This window comes from Carassius carassius, chromosome 5, assembly GCF_963082965.1.
Source record: "Carassius carassius chromosome 5, fCarCar2.1, whole genome shotgun sequence".
Taxonomy (NCBI): domain Eukaryota; kingdom Metazoa; phylum Chordata; class Actinopteri; order Cypriniformes; family Cyprinidae; genus Carassius; species Carassius carassius.
Genome location: NC_081759.1, coordinates 25,305,240 through 25,325,716, shown reverse-complemented (window position 1 = coordinate 25,325,716; position 20,477 = coordinate 25,305,240). Strand labels below are relative to the sequence as shown.

At 36.6% G+C, this 20,477-nt stretch overlaps 1 protein-coding gene across 1 annotated transcript in view; it reads left to right on the top strand.

Annotated features, from left to right (window-relative positions):
• The window catches only part of LOC132141057 (transmembrane protein 8B-like), a 153,678-nt gene that overhangs the window by 27,369 nt on the left and 105,832 nt on the right, over positions 1 to 20,477 (top strand). Inside the window, exon 2 of the mRNA XM_059550220.1 lies at positions 13,687 to 13,876. Within this exon, the coding sequence (XP_059406203.1) occupies positions 13,687 to 13,876 (190 nt within the window). The remainder of the gene's footprint in view (positions 1 to 13,686; positions 13,877 to 20,477) is intronic.

The window sequence follows — 20,477 nt, the reverse complement described above, 5'->3', positions numbered from 1 at the left end:
TATGGCTTTCTTAAATACAGTGAATGAATACATGTGAGGGGTAGTGTTGTCCATTTCAGCACTGCACCATGGTATGTGATTTTTATTCCTCTGCAGATGCTTTTGAAAGTCTGAATGCCTTTCCATTGATGCATTATATTTTAAAAGTGGCATTTCCTTTAGATTCAGGGTCAGTTCTGAAGACTGGGTCCAGATTTCATGTGAGACTTGCATTTAAAATGTGGACTTTTACAGTAAGTTTACATTTCTATCAGTTGAAACTGACAAAGAAAACACAGCCCTTATCAGAAGTGCATAGACTTTATACTGTACACTGTAAAAGAAATAAAAATGGCATGTTTCTAATGAAATAAAACTAGAAGTTACAGCATTCATAAAATGTCAAAAGCAGGAAGAAAAAACATACACAAATCTTATTTTGCAAGTTTTTAAAATGATAAGAATTACACTTGCACTTTGAGGCCACATTAATTTAGGTTTAGCAGATGGGTGCTCTGTCAGAAGGCTAAACATGAGCTGCCTCCACAAATATCAATCTATCCTATATCACTGCTGCGCCATAATTATACGCTCTGAGTGAGCCCTGCACTATTTTTGGGGTGAGCTAATAAGTAGCACATTAGTAATGATCCATTTACTACCAGACAAGCAAATGTTACTGCGTTAATAGTCGTTAGCACATAGCTGTAAAGTCGTTTTTAAACGAGTTCAGGGTGAAGACAGGAATATGCAGAACAGACCTGGTGTTTTGTTCTTTTTTTTATGCTGTGGCATCATCAGTCATTTGATGCTGAGAACAAAAATATCACTAAAAGTGGTTCACACATCAACACATATCTACAAATCATAACAAAATCTGTCCTATAGATATCATTCAAAAACAATTGCAATTAATGAAAGTAAATAAATTGAAATTATTATTACCATGCTTTGTAGACATGGCAGTACTATAGTATTTTTTTGAAGTACCCAAATGTTCAAAAGTTAGAAAGTTATGAAATATTTTATAATGTATCGTATATATTATACGATCTGATTTTTAACAGGAGAGTTGAATTCTTTCAACAGAAATACAAGGCATGACGTGTTATTAGATGGTGTAAGTAGCATTCCTTTCAAAGTACAACACATTTTTCGCCCTATTTCTCCTCTGTTAGACATGTCATGCCCTTTAAGACTGAAAGTTGTGTGTGTGCAAGTGTGTATGCAAGAGTTGTTAGCCCACCAGGGTTACTCCCTTATTCAACATGTGACATTTGTCAATTTGACATGTGCTGATGCCCTTTGGAATTGTGCCATTTTTACTTGCTAGAAGATCTTCATATCCTGACCCCCTTTGTGTCAACCTGTAAGACACAAACAAACCCCTGGGATTTTGCACAGGACCGTACAGACAATTACTGAAAAGTTATGATAATCCCAAGTTACAGGGACCAGTTGTCTTTCCAAGGTTAGTGTGTGAAGCTAGGCATGTCACATTTGCTCAGGCAAGTGTCTGGTTTTGTCAAGGACGGCCTGTGGAAATGCATTGGAGAGAGAGAGAGAGCGAGAGAGAGAGAGAGAGAGAGAGAGAGAGAGTGAGAGTGAGAGACAGAGAGAGTTGAATACCAATTCAGGGTCTTGGTCTCTATTCAACTGCATTAACCTTAAAAGAATTCACAATAATTAACAATTAAACGGGCTGTTATTCACATATGACATTATCGCTGAGATGTACTATGACCACGAAATGAACTTTAATTACTAGCTTGGTTTTTTTTTTTCACTCCAGATTTTTTTTTTTTTTAATACATGTGCCTCTGAAAGAATGTGAAATGGATGATTATAAAGCTAAAATTCATTCTACTCTCTCAAATGTATCTATTGTGTTTTCCACAAGCACACATTGTTCCATTTGGATCAGTGAAATCATTGCACATATTAAACCAGAGGAGTCACGGATACATTAAGGAAATATTGGCTAAAGAGTTGTTAACAGCGGTTAGATATATCACCCTTCAGCCAGTTGCTAGGAAGCTAATTTTAGGTGATTAGTCAATTCAGAGAGCATAGAAATGTAATTAGGAGTCTCTTTTGTTTTAAGAGGACGACCTTGTGATGAATGTTTACAGGCAAACCAGTCTCAGGGGATGGTAGTAGACTTAAGACAGTCTGATCTTGAGCAAAGTCATGGTGTATATTTGATGAAGGTTTGTGTATGTGTGTGTTTGTGTGTTTAGGGCTATCAGTTATGTAAATTATGCTAAAATATGTTTTAAGTAAATTAATTTTTATACCAATTTAACGAACTTAATGATAGGCATATAAAATTTGTTGGGAAACAAGGACGTGTTGTTTTGGCATATCTGTCTGCCTTTCTGTCTATCTATCTATCTATCTATCTATCTATCTATCTATCTATCTATCTATCTATCTATCTATGGATCTATGGATCTATGGATCTATGGATCTATCTATCTATCTATCTATCTATCTATCTATCTATCTATCTATCTATCTATCCATCCATCCATCCATCCATCCATCCATCCATCCATCCATCCATCTATCTATCTATGGATCTATCTATCTATCGATCTATCGATCGATCCATCCATCCATCCTTTGATATCAATAACTCTGGAAATGCACCATCATAGGGTCCATTTGATAAATGGACATAATTTTTTTTTTCTTTGTGTAGATGTCTTAAAAAAAAATCACAATTAGATTTTACCTCTGCAGATATCCTGTTAGGGCAAAACTGTCCCAAAAAGGTCCCTGATTAAACACTAGTTTACACTGGTGGACAGAGACTTGTCTCATGGGCTTTGAAATTTGCAGCAAGCTATTATCACATCAGTATAATAAAGAACAGCATGCTACTTGAAAATCATTTGAGGTTGTACGCATATTCTTTTTCTCATCTATTATTAGCCATGTCCATTTTGCTGTCCATTGTATTTGCCTGATGTTGATAGTAGGATTTGTTTTTCCTCTCTGAGATCTTAGATTGATGAGTGCTAAGATAAGTAGTGAGAGAGAGAGAGAGAGAGAGAGAGAGATGCTGAGACAAAGACGGAGACAGAGAGAGTTTGGCAGGCCTGTTTGTTTGCCCTTGCCCGAGCCAAGCCTGGTGTTTACAGCCACTGCTGATCCACTCCACAGCACTGCATAGATGAGCGATATGAGACTCATTAGCCCTGACTACATTTATCCACTTCTGTGCTCCACTGGCCGGTGACAGCTCAGGCTAGTGATGGATAGAAATACAACAGGGGTCAAAAGCAGAGAAATTAGACCCTGTTGAGTGGAGGATTTAAGTGTTTTGTCGGTACATATTGTGTGGTTGCTGGACTGTGTGTTTGCTAGCATAATTTTATATGTAAAGCCGCTTAAAGTAGTTATTAAAGTCAACATGAAATCAAAATTCATGATGTTACTCTTCAAGGTTTGCTACACTTAGAAAAAAAGGTAAAAAAGTTGTCACTGAGGTGGTATCTTTTTAAAAGGTACAAATATGCAACATTTGGGTACTTATATGTATGTGATCCTGGACCACAAAACCAGTCATAAGGGTCAATATTTTGAAACTGAGATTTATACGTCAGCTGAAAGCTGAATAAATAATCTTTGTTAGGATGGGACATTTGGCTGAGATAGATTTTTTTGAAAATCTGGAATCTGAGGGTGCAAACAAATCTAAATATTGAGAAAATCGCCTTTAAAGTTGTCCAAATGAAGTTCTTAGCAATGCATATTACTAATCAAAAATTAAGTTTTGATATATTTAAGGTAGGAAATAAATTAACAAAATATCTTCATGGAACATGATCCTTAGTATCCTAACGGTTTTTGGCATAAAAGAAAATTCATTTTGCAGCAAGCAAGCTTTTGTACTTTTTTTTCCTGAGAGTGTACTTGTACTTGTGTACTGTTTTGAAAAAGTTTCATATTTTTATTCAACAAGGACACATTAAATTGATCGAAAGTGAAAGTAAAAACATGATGTTACAAAAGATTTCTTTTGCAAAGAAATGCTGTTCTTTTGTCATTTCTATTCATTAAAGAATCCTGAAATAAGAAAAAAGTATCTCAGTTTCCACAAAAATATCAGACAAGACAACTGTTTTTGTTTTCAAAAAATGTCTTAAGCAGCAAATAATGGTTGCTGAAAATTCACCTTTACCATCACAGGAATAAATTACATATTAAAATATATTAAAATAGAAAACAGTTATATTACATTTGAATAAGATTTCTTGATTTTTGGTCAAGGCTTGGTGAGCATAAGAGACAAAGACCCCAGAGTTTTTTGTTGTATAAGAAGGATGTGTACCATACACCATTGCTCTGTACTAAGAGTAGGCCTACTCTAGATAAATCAGCCCTTTCTGAATTAGCTCTGTTAGTCTTAATGCAGTTTTCTATTCATCTTTGTGCAAACTAAATCTCAGACAACAACTCTTCCAGACTAACAAGTGGCCAGAGTAATCCTGCATGAAACTCAATTAAAACCGGAGATGCATATTGCATTATCTTGCAAACACTGCTCCAATACCTCATGGCTTTCAAGCATCTTGACGAGGCTCCAGTATTCAAGCTCAGGACTGGAAGCACATCCTTTCATGTCAGTCTGGATCAGTCATCGCTGCATGTGGAACCTCGGCTGAATGTTGTTATGTCAGGCAGAATGTAAAGGGCAAGTGACAGAGCCGTGGTAAAGAGCTCCAAGGCAGCAGTCTGTGCTTTTATCAGAGATACAGGCTCGGAAACACACGCGTGGAAGGAGAAAAGAACCACTCTCTGCTCACTGCCATTAATTATGGAGCAGACAGCGATGGCGTGTGCAGACAGACTGTGTTTTATGCAGGTAGAATGAGTTGTCAGTCTCGGGGCGGCACATTACCGAAACCCTGTGCAGCACTGACAATTCCCAGGATTTCATAAAAAAGCACTTTCAGTTGACTTTAACAAGGAGGTTATATAGCAAGTCGAAAATTGCTGTCAAGGTACAAAGTATCAGGACCGCATGATCAGGGTTCACCAAGGGCAATGTGACTAATGCTTATGGGGTGGCTTTCATTGCTCTGTCTCACCTTGTGCTCTTCTCTCATTTGGCCTTTAACGAGTGTCTGTGCACTTTTGAAAGTACATGCCGGTCTTCAATATGATAGCCTCCCATTTGACATCTGCTATGTTTTTAACTTTGATCATGTAGGTGACCTGAGACTGATCCATGACAATTGTAGTCATTTTTCTTGAGAGAAACACCCTTCATGTCCCAGCATTTCTTTCTTAGCTCCTGTGTTGACTGGAAGTATCTCCTCACTGCCTACAGAAGCATCCTTATTGTCATGGATCATGAAAGAGCATTCATATGCAGTGACTTCATGCAACATTCAGTGTTGCTGACTGTTGGCATGACAGTAGATTTCATGCTATGCAAAAGGATCATATATATATATATATATATATATATATATATATATATATATATATATATATATATATATATATATATTCATTGTACTATCATTAGTGGTGGTGGGTGATAACATGCAGGTGAAGAATTGGTGAATAAAGTCATTATTTTGTTTTCTTTGCACACAAAAAGTATTCTTGTAGCTTCGTAAAATGTCCTTACTACGTTTCTGTGCCTGGAAACATTTAAGTAAAAGTATAATTGCAGGGTATTTATATATATATTGCGTAATATGTAAATGTATTTGTAGTATACTTAGCATGAAATAAATGTATTTTAAATACATTTCAGTATATACTGTATATATTGTCACATGTTTGTTCCAGTTTTCCTTATTTGGTCATGTATCCTGTTTATTAGTTCCAGGTGTTCCCCGTTTAGTTAATTTGGTTCCAGCTGTGTGTCATTAATTAGTTCATTTGTTCCCAGGTGTGTCCTATTGTGTCATGTGTTTATGTAGTGTTCCCTGTGTTGAGTTCTCAGTCTGCTGTTAAATGTCTTTTAGTTCCTGTGTATGCCTGTTGATGATTAAACTCTATATCTGAAGAATTCTCCTGTGTCTCCTCACTCTTTCCCGAGTGTAATGTGACATGTATATAATTATTATTATGTTTTTAAACTAGGGATCCCTTTAAGATGAGTTTTTTTTATTTTTTATTAATTAGTCCTACAAAATATAGCTGATCTAATAATGGCAGATATATTGATTATTGGCTTCAAAATATAATGATGTAATAAAATAAGTATTGGTTGTTGTATAATCCAAAATGTCCATATTGGCTCTAGTGAAAAAACAAAAACAAAACTAAAATGTATTTGAAATACATTTTATTTTGTGTTACATAAACTACAAATACATTTACGTATTCATGTGCTTAATAAAAATACCCTGCAATTGTACTTCGTATACTAAACTGGTATACTTAAATTGTGCTAAATTGGAACAACTAATTTTGTATTAAATGCAATTCTCATTGTGCGGAAGTAGTGCTGAAGTCCACCTAAAGATCTACTAAAGTACATTTGATTGTGCTAAAGTGGAACTATTGGAAGTATACTTCATGTACACTTTAAATATCTTACATTTAAAGACTGATACAATACAGAGATTAAATTCAAGTTTATTTGTATAGCGCTTTTTACGAAACAAATCATTGCAAAGCAGCTTTACCGAAAATTAAGTTTCTTCAATATTTAGTAGTAGCTTATAAGTGGTGATTGTCAGTTTATATGCATATGACAGGAATTTTCAGAAAAATTTATACAAGATATAGTCATCATTTAATCCTTATTCATACTCCTTAACATTAAGAAAGTAAGTTTGTGATAACTTTCAGTGAGTCTTACTGTAGGTCACTCTTTTTCTCTGGACAAGAACTGGTACTTTAAATGGATCTCTTACTCCAGTGGCCTGTGGCCATCTCCTTTTGATTTCCATTTTGAAGTATTTCTTTTCTGTCCAGCCACGGGCTAAACAAGCTGCAATATGTCACCATGATGTATGTGGGTGCTAAATAACAGCTATTAAAACATTTCAAGTAGGGCGATTTCACACAAGCAGATTTTTGAGGTCTAAGCTTGCAGTAATTTTCTTAGTACCCCCTCATGGGACGTGCTGAAATACTAGCGGCCTAGGTAATGATGTTGCCAGAGCAGATTACAGCAAGCTTTGCTTGGAGTGTTTCTGTGAGCATGTCTTTGAAGGTTGTAATCCATGGATTTGGGCACGGATGTGGGAGATGAACGGACAGAACGCAAATCGAACTCTGAGAAGAGCATCCACCAGGTCAACCTGCCTCGAGAGCTTAGTCTGGGAGATGCAGACATTGCTTGGAGTAAGAGTGTCTGTATGCGGCCCATAAATGCGCATATTTGTTTGATGCAATTTATAAACCTGATTGCCCAAAGCCTGAAGCAAAAAGAGCAGTTTGAAAGCTCTTCATGTAAAAAATGTGAGACTTGTGACATTTTTGGAAACATGCTTGAACTGCAAAGGGAGCTGCTGAATGTCTTTTAAAGCTTTCAACATTTTATCTCAGTGAGGTTTCATTATGAGTTGAATGTTGAATTGGTTCTTGTAAGGCATAACATTATAATGGCAACACATTCAGTATCGAATCAAATGAAAAGGATGTATGAAAATAAACTAAATATGCAGCAAAATATGCAGCAAAGAAAACTGGTTTAAACTTTAGCCCATTAAATAAAATATTAGAGAGGTAGAAGAAAGTATGTCACAAAAGTGTTTTTTTTTCTTCTTCGGCTGCATCTCATCTAGTTGGTTGGGGTTGGTAGGTTTTTTTTTTACAAATGTTTTTATGCTGTCCAAAGCTGCATCTTTTAGATAAAAATTAAAAGCATTAATATTGTGAAAGGCTCACTTTTTTCCACACAGTGTAAAACTTTTAAACAATTTAATGCATCATTGCTGAATAAAAGTATTAATTTCTTTGAAAGAAAGTCAAAATGACTATCTTGGCCACTTTCTGGTTTGATGAATTGAGAAACAGCGCAAAATAATTGCAATTCAGGTTTTTCCCATTCACTCCATATGTAACTGTAGCTAAAAAAGAGCCAGGTGCCACCTTTTATTGTGTCATTTGCACTCAAAACACCAGTTACCGACTTCTCTTTGCATAAATTAGTAGTTTCTGAATTCTTCTCCACTGTTGTTCCTCATCTAGTCTCTGTGCACTAGCTAAAAGCAACATACTGTAGGCAGTACTGCGGATTCAGGGTTTGGATCACTTTCCCTCTGGAGATGCAATCCGATGGTAATTTTATGATGCACATGTCACAAGTCATCTCTTCATCACAGCATTCTAGCATGATGAAAACTGACTGAACAGCTTCTGCCCTCATATGCTACTCTCAAGAGATGAAGGAAATTAATGCACCAAAACTGTATAACCTTAGGGAGAAGAATGACGTAGATGCACATATATAGTAGCCTGTCTATGTGTGAGTGGTGTGAGAATGTGAGTGCCTGCTAACTCGGTTTTTCCTGGACTCATTCCCAGTGCACTTGTCTTAAGCAAGCATTTGAGGATTTCTCTCTCAATCTATAGCATCCTTCCAAGAACTCCACAAGCTTTCCGTAAAACTCCTTTGCTGCAAGGACACACTCCCTCCATGCTATCTTGATAGCATTAATTCCCCTTGTGTCAGCACAGATCACCTCCACTGATGTAGTGAAGCTTCTGGGAGAAACACTAATGGTTGTTGACATCTGTGCGGGGAGTTTTCTGATAGGTGTGGTAAATTGCTTATGCACTTTTTTATTTTTGCAGGAGAGATCAGGTGTGATTGAGAATAACCATGAAACTTGTTTTTTAAAGAGGCATGCACGAAAACAGCGTGTTTCTGCTTCCACTCAAAATAGGCATTTTCAAAATGATATGATAAATGAGCTGTGGGGTAATTAGGAGATGAAACTAAGTATTTATGTTTTTATTTTAATATTAAATAGTAATATGTCCGTAATAATAATATTCTGTCATTCAGAAACCAACATGCTGCTATGCTGATGACACTCAACTCTACCTCTCATTCCATCTCGATGATCCGACGATAGCTGCTCGCATCTCAGCTTGTCTAACAGACATCTCTTTCTAGATGAAGGACCATCACCTTCAACTCAACCTTGCAGAGACAGAACTGCTTGAGGTTCCTTCAAACCCATCGTTTCATCACAATTTCACCATCCAGTTAGGCACATCAACCATAATTCCTTCAAAAACAGCCAGAAACCTTGGAGTTATTATTGATGATCAGCTGATTTACTCAGACCACATTGCTAAGACTGTCTGGTCCTGCAGATTTGCTCCATTCAACATCAAGAAGATCAGACTCTTTCTTCAGAATGTGCTGCACAGCTCCTTGTCCTCTCCTCTTGGCAGGTCTTACAGCCAGTTCTATCAAACCTTTACCATTAATTCAGAACGCAGCAGCAAGATTAATTTTTAATGATCCAAAAAGAATGCGCGTCACACCTCTGTTTATCAATTTGCACTGGCTAACAATAGCTGATCCCATACAATTCAAGGCATTAATGTTTGCTTACAAAACCACTACTGGCTCTGCACCCCTTTACCTGAATTCATTACTTCAGACTTATGTGCCCTCTAAGTGAACTCTGCAAGTGAACATGCTTTGCTCTTTTGTTAATTTTGATTGCTTCCATTGTTCTCATTTGTAAGTCGCTTTGGATAAAAGCGTCTGCTAAATTACTAAGTGTAAATGTAATATTAAAATGAAAATACAGTTTAAATAATAATTATTACAATTATGTTAATAATGTCAAATAACTGTAAAAAAACTAACTTTAATAAAACAAACACCAGGAGATCTCTTCTTAATGAATACAAATATATTTACTTGTGAAGACACTTTTGTAATTTTTTTCGATGGGTTCATCTTCCACAATAATGTTGTAAATATTGTTTTGTTTCTAATTCATTTTTAATTAATACAGCCCTGCCCTAGTTTTCTCCTTCACACTGTGTCCTCATAAGACACGACCGCTATGAGTGACAGGACATTTTGTAGGTTGCTTGTTTTTCACTTCTGAAGCATCCCGGTGTGTGAAATCTCGTTGGTCCAAAATCACATTCTTACACATTACACATTTTGATTTATATTCTGTAGTTATGCGTAGAAACCTCATTTGACTGCTCCAGATATGTCAGTGCATCCACCATTGGTCAACTTTTCAGACACTGGTCTTCAGTCACAGTAAACTAATGAACGCAAACTAATGAATTTTCATTGAAAATGCCACAACATTCTGCAGCGTACGCTTGGACAAGCAATATATATCTAGAGTTTTAACCAGTATTCATTTCTATTTACCATATGCAGCATTATCTCACAAAAATGATAAACTACAGCCTGTGAAAATCAACAATTCAGTAGCCTGTTAACCGTTGAAGAAGTTAAGAACTATACTTTCAGATGCACACTCAATTCGCTGTGTGCAGACTTAGAGATTTTGCTGAAAGGATATAGCATGTTTTTAATGAAGACATACGGTAAAAGCAATCTGACCTCAATATCTCTGCCTCTCATGTGTAGACACAATGACAGTGGGGAATATGGGGCTCTAGATATGTGAGAGAGAGCGACGCCATTAATTATTGATTCTCCATCCCTGCTGGAGAGGTAACGTGACTGGGAAAAAAAATATTAATTTTAAATACTTCTCAATCTGAAGGTTAGATTGAAAGAAGGGAACCTGTATTGAGCGGCAGTAAACTTCGTTTTGTGGGGAATATTGACATGAAATGTAATAAAAGGGTTTGTGATTTATTACTTGTCTGGTCCATTGTGTGGCCTGTGCAGTGGCAGAAAGGAAAAAGACACATAGAGACAAGAACAGACTTTCCATTTTCCAAAGGACAATCACTTTTCTATGGTTTCCTTTTAATTAGTGCCCATTTTTAACTGTTGTATTTCAAAGATCCCTCAAAGTTATTGAAATACTGATACTGATACTAAAAACAGTGAGATGATAGTAATAATAGTGGTTAAAAACAGGTTTCTGCTCTGTGAGAGAATCAAGAACAAGATGTGCTATAGGGACAGAATTAGAGATTACATCCCCATACTAAATAAGTCCCCCTCATGTATCAAAACAAGTGCAATGTTTTTTTCTTTTATGTATTCATTGAAAATTAATAAAATAAAATAATACAAAAATAATAATGATAATAATAATTAAAACCAATATTTTAAACCAATACAATCACTATTTTACCTTTTTTTAAATATAAATATATATATATATATATATATATATATAATAAAATATATGTTATATATATGTTATGTTATATATATGTTATAAATATTTTATAACATTGGCTTGTAGGAGTAGATCACTTTTTTCTTTTTCAGGATTATTTAGTGAGATTTAATGCACAAGGGTTTATGCATGCTATTTGGTATTGCTGGATTGTATTAATATTGAATCGAAAAGATGAGCTCGATATGAATCAGACATAAGAGCTGGTCATCTAACCTGACTTACAAACTTATGCTATCAGTAATATAATGTGTGCGAGTGCACTGCTATTTGGAAAGTTTAGTATGTATCATCAAACCCATTACAAATTGTTGCAACAGCAAGGGTAATATCAGGCTAAATCATGTTGTACTAAAACAGATAAATGATGTTCCCTTAGTAGAGGACAGTTTATACTGCATACTGGGGGAGAATTTCACTAAAAATGAATTACGCCCACTAATAGTGTTGTTTATTTGCACATGTTGTCTCATTTTGTTCTCAACCCGTTTCACTTTCATCTATAAAACCCAAAAGAAGATATTTTAAATAATGTTGGCACTTAAACCATTTCGTTGACCATGTATAGACAAAAGAAACACAGAGACATTACTCAAAATGAAAAACACAATAGAAAAGAAAGTCATACAGGTTTGAAACATTTTGTATCATTTTCGTTTAGAAAAGTTCTGGTTACTGATTATCCTGTGTTTTTTCCTATTTTTGTGAATAAGGTTTTAAACCTAATTTGAATAGAAAACAGGAATGTTTGTGTTGGATAGAATGACACTGATGTGAATTAAATACACATGCCATCACACAACATTGCATAGACTGCGCCTGGTTAAGCTGTTTGCAAGCAGAGATAAATGTTTAGTGACATCACCCCACAGTATAAAGGTGTAATTTCTGAACCTTAGTATCCTGCTGCTTTCAGAGACAAGAGGATGTATTTTGGCACACCTGCGTTGCATCAACCAAAGTTATGGTCAAACAACACGACATTGCTGTTGTTCCTGATTGACATGAGGGGTAATCAGCCTGTCCACTTCTGACTGGGCCACTAGCAGGGTTTCTATCTGACAGAAATGCTTGCTTGGAGAAGTAAATCACTTTTGGAACTTAGAGTTTCAGTTTGCTGTATAAATTCTAGAATTGTTTACTTTCCTGAAAATTAATTGGATTTTTTTTAATGCTCCTAAGATACATTAGTACATTTAAGCTATTGAGGCAGTTGTTATAAATGCAACATATCAGCACTGGATGGACATAGTTGCAGTTCATACGGTACCAAATGGTGTGGGTCCATCCGCTATATTTCACTCAGTAATTTTACTCCCACTGTAAGTGATTGCGCGTGAAGCCCATCAGTGTGATGTGCTGTGCTGTCTTAGCTAACAGATGAAGAGGCCATACTGGCGTCATACCTCTGAGAGTCCATCAGCTTAATAAAAGTGTCACAGCGGTTGATTTGTTGTGTCTGTTAATAACAGAAGCAAAGGGTTCAACGGGAAAGAGATTAAACAGACGGCTAGAACTGACATGCAGGTGCTGTCATTTGTCTTCACTCATCCGGCTTCCCAACCTTATACATTTCTTCTCATTTTCTCTGTATGACACACAAACTATCTCCAGAGATATTTACACTGCAGTGCTGCTCCTGCATGAGCTTTGGGGATGTACAGTATTGATGGGTTTGAGATTTGAGATCTCCTCAATCTGGGAGCTTTAGGATGTTCAGGCTCAGGCTGGCAACAAACGCAGTACTGAGGGCGACGACTGCATTCATTTTCAGGACTGAATTATATTATTGTTCTGAATGTGTATGGCAATGTCAGGGAAGCTATACTTTCTCAATTAAATGCAGCTTTGTTGAGCATAAGAGACTTATTTCAAAAACATATACATCTTGACTGCTCTTGACAGCCATAGATTATCACCATGATAAAAGGGCAGTGAAGAGGCTTATTAGTATCAGCAACATTCTTCTGGGGCAAGCAAACTGCATTTGCACCTGTGCGTTGAACCCACAGGGAATACATGAATATCATGGAAGCAACTGGGCAGTTGAGTATAAATGTTTCTCTCTACGAATCATGAGGAGATTGGAAGCCATTAGGCTCTCTGACGTAGGAAGCCATGGCTCATTAAGGCAGATTGCAAATGTCATTTTGCTGCTTCCTCCCTGCACTTGTATTGAGGGATTGCAAAGAAATTAATTTTGCATAGAGTCTGGGTTTTTGAATCAAAGCCAAAGCACGCATGACACGTGACATGACATGGCAAGTGTGATTAAATCACTAGTGGAGCTTTCAGAAGGAAGGTCAACCAAACCACAGTAAGACTGATTCCTCCAAGCCTCGTCCCACCCAGCTTCTAGCCAATTGCCAAAGATCGCCATCTTTTATCTAAATAACTCTCTCCTTGTTCCATTCCCTAGATTGCCTGTTTGTAACTGACTATTTCACCCGGACGCCTCGCAAGCTCAACGCCTACCGCTCTTTTGCCAGCGTGGAGCTGTTCCACTTCAACGTGCCTGAAGACACAATGGTGGCTGTTTGGAACCTCATCACCTTCAAGGAGCAAGGGGGCACCTTTGGAGACAGCTGCCCAGACCGCAATGTGACAGTGTGAGTTGGCTAAACCTCCAGGTTAAATCCTTTAAGGGTTGGTTGGGAAGGTTGGTTTGGGGCAGACGAGGACAACAGTGTAAATGTGGTCAGATATGTCCAATCAGCATTTTAGATGAGAGAAGGGAATATGTAAAAGCCAGATGTCACATGTGTGAATATAATGACCTTTCAGGCATGCACACTGAAGAGTACTCTGTTTGCCCTGATAAAATAGCTTTTAATCCAAGTCTAAGGATAATTACCCAGATGCTGATGATTTTCTGTGCTCTCCATAAAAAGGCATTTATCAAGCGTGTTGCTGGCAGAATTCACAGCATAACTGCACACTGGAGATCCATAAGCATAAAATACCAAGTGACACAGATAAGATTTAAAATCCAAATCTGACACTTTTACTAATTTCACAGGGTCACATTAAATGGAATTGTTTTAATCCATTCTAAATGGCCTCTAAAGTTAGGATGGTTCTATATTTTTATTAGTCATAGGAGACATTGAGTCAATTGGTTCTCAGCTCAAGGTTACAAAATAAAATAATGACCTTTTTTAGTTGATGAGAATATGGGATATTATCAGATTTAGCACAAGTTAAGATCAGTGTTGATCGTGTGACAAATCATGCAGGGAATTCTAAGAATGTCAATTTATATATTTTTTTTCACTGTATATTATACAATGACTTGTTATTTTTCACTTCCAAAAACCACCATTTTAACAGTGATTTTACTGTAAAATGATATTAAAATAAAAGGTTAGCTGTATTACAGTTTATTCACTTTATAGTACAGAAACGTCCTGTTAACCAATTAACAGTTTTTTAATGTGCCATTTTTAGAGTCTTTTACTGTTAAAATTTAAATTTTTTAGAGTGAGGGTATTATGGGTTATCTGTCATGGCAACAACGTTTGTAAAATTTATTATAACGGTACACAGAAAAGGAACTTTAAAGGTTAGTAAGTGATTTTCACACTAAAGTAAAGTATTTGTATTTCTTTAAAACAGGTTTTTTTAATGTTTACAGATTCGCTGCATTCACTTGCATGTAAGTGCCTCACTGTAACTCAGATTCTTGTTTTAAAGATTCAGGATTCAATACAAGTTTGTCTTGATCTACAACATAGTGTTGATTACCACAGATTTCAACTTGATTGTCCTTTTCTTAAATGGGCAATCAGGTTGAAATAAAATTTTGTTGTAATCAACAATATGTTTTGTCAACATTACCCAATTTCCGTGCTTTCAAGGCACAGATGAAGCCAGAAATGTCCTAAAATTAAGAGTGAACACACTCACTCTTGTACATTTTTCCTCCAATGAGCTCTCAGATACTACATAAGGTGTTCTTTTAGCCTTTATCTTGCTCTGTCCATTTCTTTCAAGTCATCCTTGAATGATCCTTCATAGCCAGCACATGGTGTGCTAGCACAAGAGCTGTTGTTAAAGTTAGACCTGGCCCTTGGGTAATCAAAATGGAGAATATTATTCACTGAATACCCAGGTCTTCAAATCCCAGCACACTGGCTGTCATTAAAGTTCCATCAAAACACTGATCTTGTTATTGCCTGTTACTGAATGTACATCATAAGTGGTGATGAAGTAACTCTTGGCTGTCTTTAATGTGTGACATTATAAAGAGAAGAAGAGACTGTCCTTGAGACAATGTTCTACTGGTTTTTCTGACATATAGCCCCATCACAGAAGTCTGCTTTTCATGCATTCAACATTAACATTAGATCATTAGTGTATGCTTTATTTGTTTGCTACTACTTTGCTGCTACCGCTGCTGTTACTTTGACCTTAAAATTTACATAAAAGGAGCATTAACTCTAGCATTAAGCACAGGTTATGATGTTTTAAATGCACTCCCTCCACAGATGCTCTTTGGCTCTTATGCTTCTTTGATGTCAGATTTCTTTCAGACTGCATATATAGAAGAACCTTCTAAAGCCTCCTCTTTTATCTCCCAGGGGTATATATTATTGTGTATAAACCTCTCTGGTGGCCTCAAGGGAAAGCTACATGAGAAAACTGTGGTATAAACAGTGATCTCAGTGTTAACTTCGGAAGGACTTATTTTAAACTCATAATGTCAGTCATAACTCCAGGGGAACATATTGCCTTTCATAATTACAGTAAGTATGCCTATGTTCCAGTTTGAGCAATAATGAAATATGTGTCTTCGGGACCTATCAAGTAATAAAAATGGCCTGTCTGCAGTTTATATACATATTCCTGCTTTTGACAGGAGTGTACCCTTATATTGAATAAAAGAGTTGTATAGATACATCTAAACATCAGACTGGATGGATGAATAGAAAGATGGCAAGAAAGAAGAAAGGATTAATGGCTGGTTGAACAGACAAAGATGGATTGAAAAACAGATGGAAGAATGAATGGATTGACAGAAAAATGAATGACAGAAGGATGGATGCATGGACAAAGCTGGATCTATGGAAGGAAAGAAGGATAGAAATAAAGATGGAAAGATAGATGGACGGATGTATAGATGGATGGATAGATCAAAGGAAGATGGATAGAAAGAAAGTTGAATAGATTAATGGATGGACAGAAAGATGGAAGGATGGATAGAAAAATGGCTAGACAGAAGGATAGATGGATGGATGGATGGATGTATTAACAAAGATGGATGGATGGATATATGGATGGTGGATTGATTGAAGGAAAGAAGGATAGATGGGAACAAATATATATGGATGGACGGATGTATATGAGCCTGTCCTCCAACAAAAAACGACCATATAGGTCGTTTGTGCAAGCACCTTATTACGACCTATATTTACGTTTTAAAGTTAAGCGCCCTCTAGCAGGCGTAAAAATAATGAAAGTATCGCGTTGCGTCTGTCGTCATGAAATGACGTATAACGTCATTACCAATCAAAATGCACGTTTATTTAAATGCAATGTGTGGGCTTTTTACACCGATCTCACAGTATTTCCTTCATATTTTACTAGGTTGCTTATTCGTTCGAATTACCACACCTAACCCCACCCCTAAACCTAACAATTACAGAAATCATGCTAAATTATGATTTATTGAGCATATACATTTTCGTGCATGTCCGTTCCCTGGGATCGAACCCATGATAGCATGATTACATATCAGGGTATAACACAATAATCTACCAACTGAGCGACACGAAACGCAAACCAGAGTGCAAATAAAAGAGTACAAAAAATTTATATGAAAACGACCTTTTGCCAATAGGGGTCCAATTGTAGTATACGCTCTGATGGGTCGTATTTCAAGGATTTGGAAGATGAAAAAAAGATGGATAGTTAAAGACGAATGGATTCACAGACAAACAGAGAAAGAAAGAAAGATGACTATATGGAAGTTAAGAGTTTTGCCATGAGGCCCCAGGTCTTTCTTGCTGTTTTCATAATGAACAAGGCAGGGCTCCATTCTGTCGATTCAGCTGTCAGATAGCATACAGGGGGTGCCATACATAGATGGTAATTAAAACAGGCTGTACTAGGAGCTGGGGGAAAGATAAAGCAGGCAGATAAGATAAAGATACAGGAGAAAACAGGACGACTGGGTCTAGTGGATAACAGCCCTGCGCTAAAGCCTGTAGATCAATACGATGCTGCCGGACAGGTCGTGACAACACTAATTGCGGCCCATACAAACCAGGAGGCCTAGGCAGAAACAGAGCTCCTGAGGTCCTCCCAGCAGTCCCTTTTCACTGGATCATCCTTCAAACATCAAGCCAATGCTTCTTATGTGGAACTGACACACCACATCAGATAATCAATGTACAATGTGGGTTTTAGGGAAAAGTGATGCAATGTTCAGATTCACAATTGAGGTCACAGATGTGATTCTCCAGTCTGTTTGTGTCTGGCCTCCTGGCTGAAGCCTGGAGTCTTTGCTTTATCTCTGTCTCATCAATAATAAGACAGCGAGTGTCATGCACATTAATGACTTAGATCTAATTCATCTCACATGCTCGCTAAGGGGCCGGGCACTCAATGCACAAGGCATGGTAATGCGAGACAGCAAAACAATGATGGAAATCACCTCACCTCAATTAGTCTTCAGCACTCAGTCTGCATTTCACGCCTGTTTGTTTAGACAAATACAAGAACAAGAACAGCAAGATTTATGCCATTCATTTGCATAATGCAGGATCTAGGGGATGAGACTGTCAACAGACCTAATCAAGACATAAACTAGCAGATGAGTGACAAAAACACAAAGGCTGCATGTCAAATTTTTCATTTTAACCTCAAAGTCACATGCAGAACAAAGTAAGTTTTAAGGACTAAGGCTGTGTAGGTAAAACTTTTACCCAGCCATCCATTCACAATGGAGGTTGGACGGGACAAATATCACCTCCCATCACATTCTACTTGTATAATGACAGAACACCAATGGATAAATAATAGCTAATTATTAGTGGTTTCCATTCATGGGTCTAGCTGAACACTTCACCTTCAAAGTGCTCTCAAGTGCCACAGCTGGGTGTTTTCAAAAGAGCGCCTGGCATTTTCAGCTGGCAAAGAAAAGATTGGACATATGGCCTAAATGTAAACTACTCCTGCTATATGCCAACAACACTGAAGTAATGCTGTGGTATCTGGAGAATATTACAGTTTTTCTTGATTGGTTTGGCTCATTTCTTGAAACCGAGATGACATTCTCAAAATAATCTCCAAACCACCTTGCAATTGTTCACAACAGAATGTCATTTTTCATTGGTTTTATCAAATTGCAAATGCTTTAGTACATGTCTCAAGTGACTCTGTGCTTTTTTTCAAATGATTATGTACAAGTAGCTACAGTTAGCACAATGAGCCCACATGTAGCACATTTTCCAAATAAATAGATCTTGCTGATCTAAACTGATTAGTTGATTTTTCAGTGAAATGGTTACTCTCTCCAAAACATATCAGCATGGTTTCATTGTGTAAGTCATCATATGCACAATTGTCTGTTCAACTGTCAAAATTAGTCAAAGATATAATACCATGAAAGAATTTCTTGGAACATTTGATAAATTTATGACAGTACTTGACAATCAATCAGGTGAAATTAGAACTAACGAAGGAGCAGTTTCCCACATCTCAGATGACCAATCAAACATTTTATGGCCTAACAGAGAGCAGCGCGTCGATGGCCAGGAGGATGAGGATGGTGGCCAGGAAAGAGAGGGTGACAATGGTGACCACTGAAAATATTACTGTACTATAGTTCTGAAACCTTATTTACAGTACGGTAGGCTAGAGTTTTTTTTGTTTTTTGTTTGTGTTTATAACTGTTCACATTTACAGAATCCTGTATATGTTTTCTTTTCACAGTATGTTCTCTAATGGTAACATTTCTTTGTACGAATAAAAATGTTTACAGTTTCCTTGAGTATGAGTGGTTTATTGGAGGCTGATTTTACTGTAAAATCTTTTAGTTTTATTCATAGTGGTATTCTGTTGCTAGACCTGTGCCTCAGTGACAAAACGTCTAAGCATTTTGACTTGCAGTGCTTAAACAATGCCAAAGGTATAATGCATTTTGGGGGCATTGACTATTTATATGAGAAGGATATTTAGTTTTGACACATGGATAAACTGTTTTGGGAGAGATATGAGCTTTTGCAGGGGATCCATGGTGTTGTGCTAAACCATCCAGGTTATTTTGACAAAAGCACTAAATGAATGCACATGTGCCAAGGCAATTGAGAAGGATATGTGCTATTTTGACTGTACTGACCTTTTATATGGGAAAGGAATCTGCTTTTGAAGCATGGAAGAAGAGTTTGGGGAAAGATATTTGATTTTGCTAGTGAGCTATAATGTTGAGCAGAACTGTAAGACTGTTTGGCCAAATGACCTTATGGTTTTGAGAATGTCATCTCGCTTTCAAGAAATGAGCCAAACCAATCGAGAAAAACTGTAATATCAAGGTTTTAGACCTGCCTCCCACCAGAACTCTATAACTAAATGTTATGGTGTGCTTCATTTGTCTTTTTGTTCTTGTGCTGTCCATGGTGCTGAAAAGAAGACGAAAATGTAACTGAAACTTCATATGAATGCATGCTTTTTTTTGGTTAACTGTGAAGAACTTTTTTCTTCTTTGTAAGCTTTGACATAGGCTACATGTATTCAAATACATGTTGACAATTTAGCATGTTTATTTTGTACATTAAATTATAAAAAGTTTTAAACTATTTATTATTGTAAAAAAGCACCTGACACACCAGTGGTCAGTACTTATATGTAGTATCCCCAACTGTGCACATTTTAAATGCCTCCTTTCTCTGACTCACTCATTTCTGGTCTTGGAGTCTCTAATATCATGTTGATTAGTTGAATGAGATGCATTTGATTGAACCCATGATTAAAGATAAAAAACAATACTGGGTTCAAAAAACATCTAACTGATGTCTATTTAATGCTTTAGGCATATTACATATCTACTTTTCATATCACAGTATAATCCTTTAAGCTTTTATCACCATATTGAAATATCCTTGACCAATAAAACAATAGTGCAATGGACTGAACCTATATTATGGAGCCCCGCATATGATAGGAAAAAAAATTAGGCTAAATTGTGTGCATGATTTACTAATTTGTTCC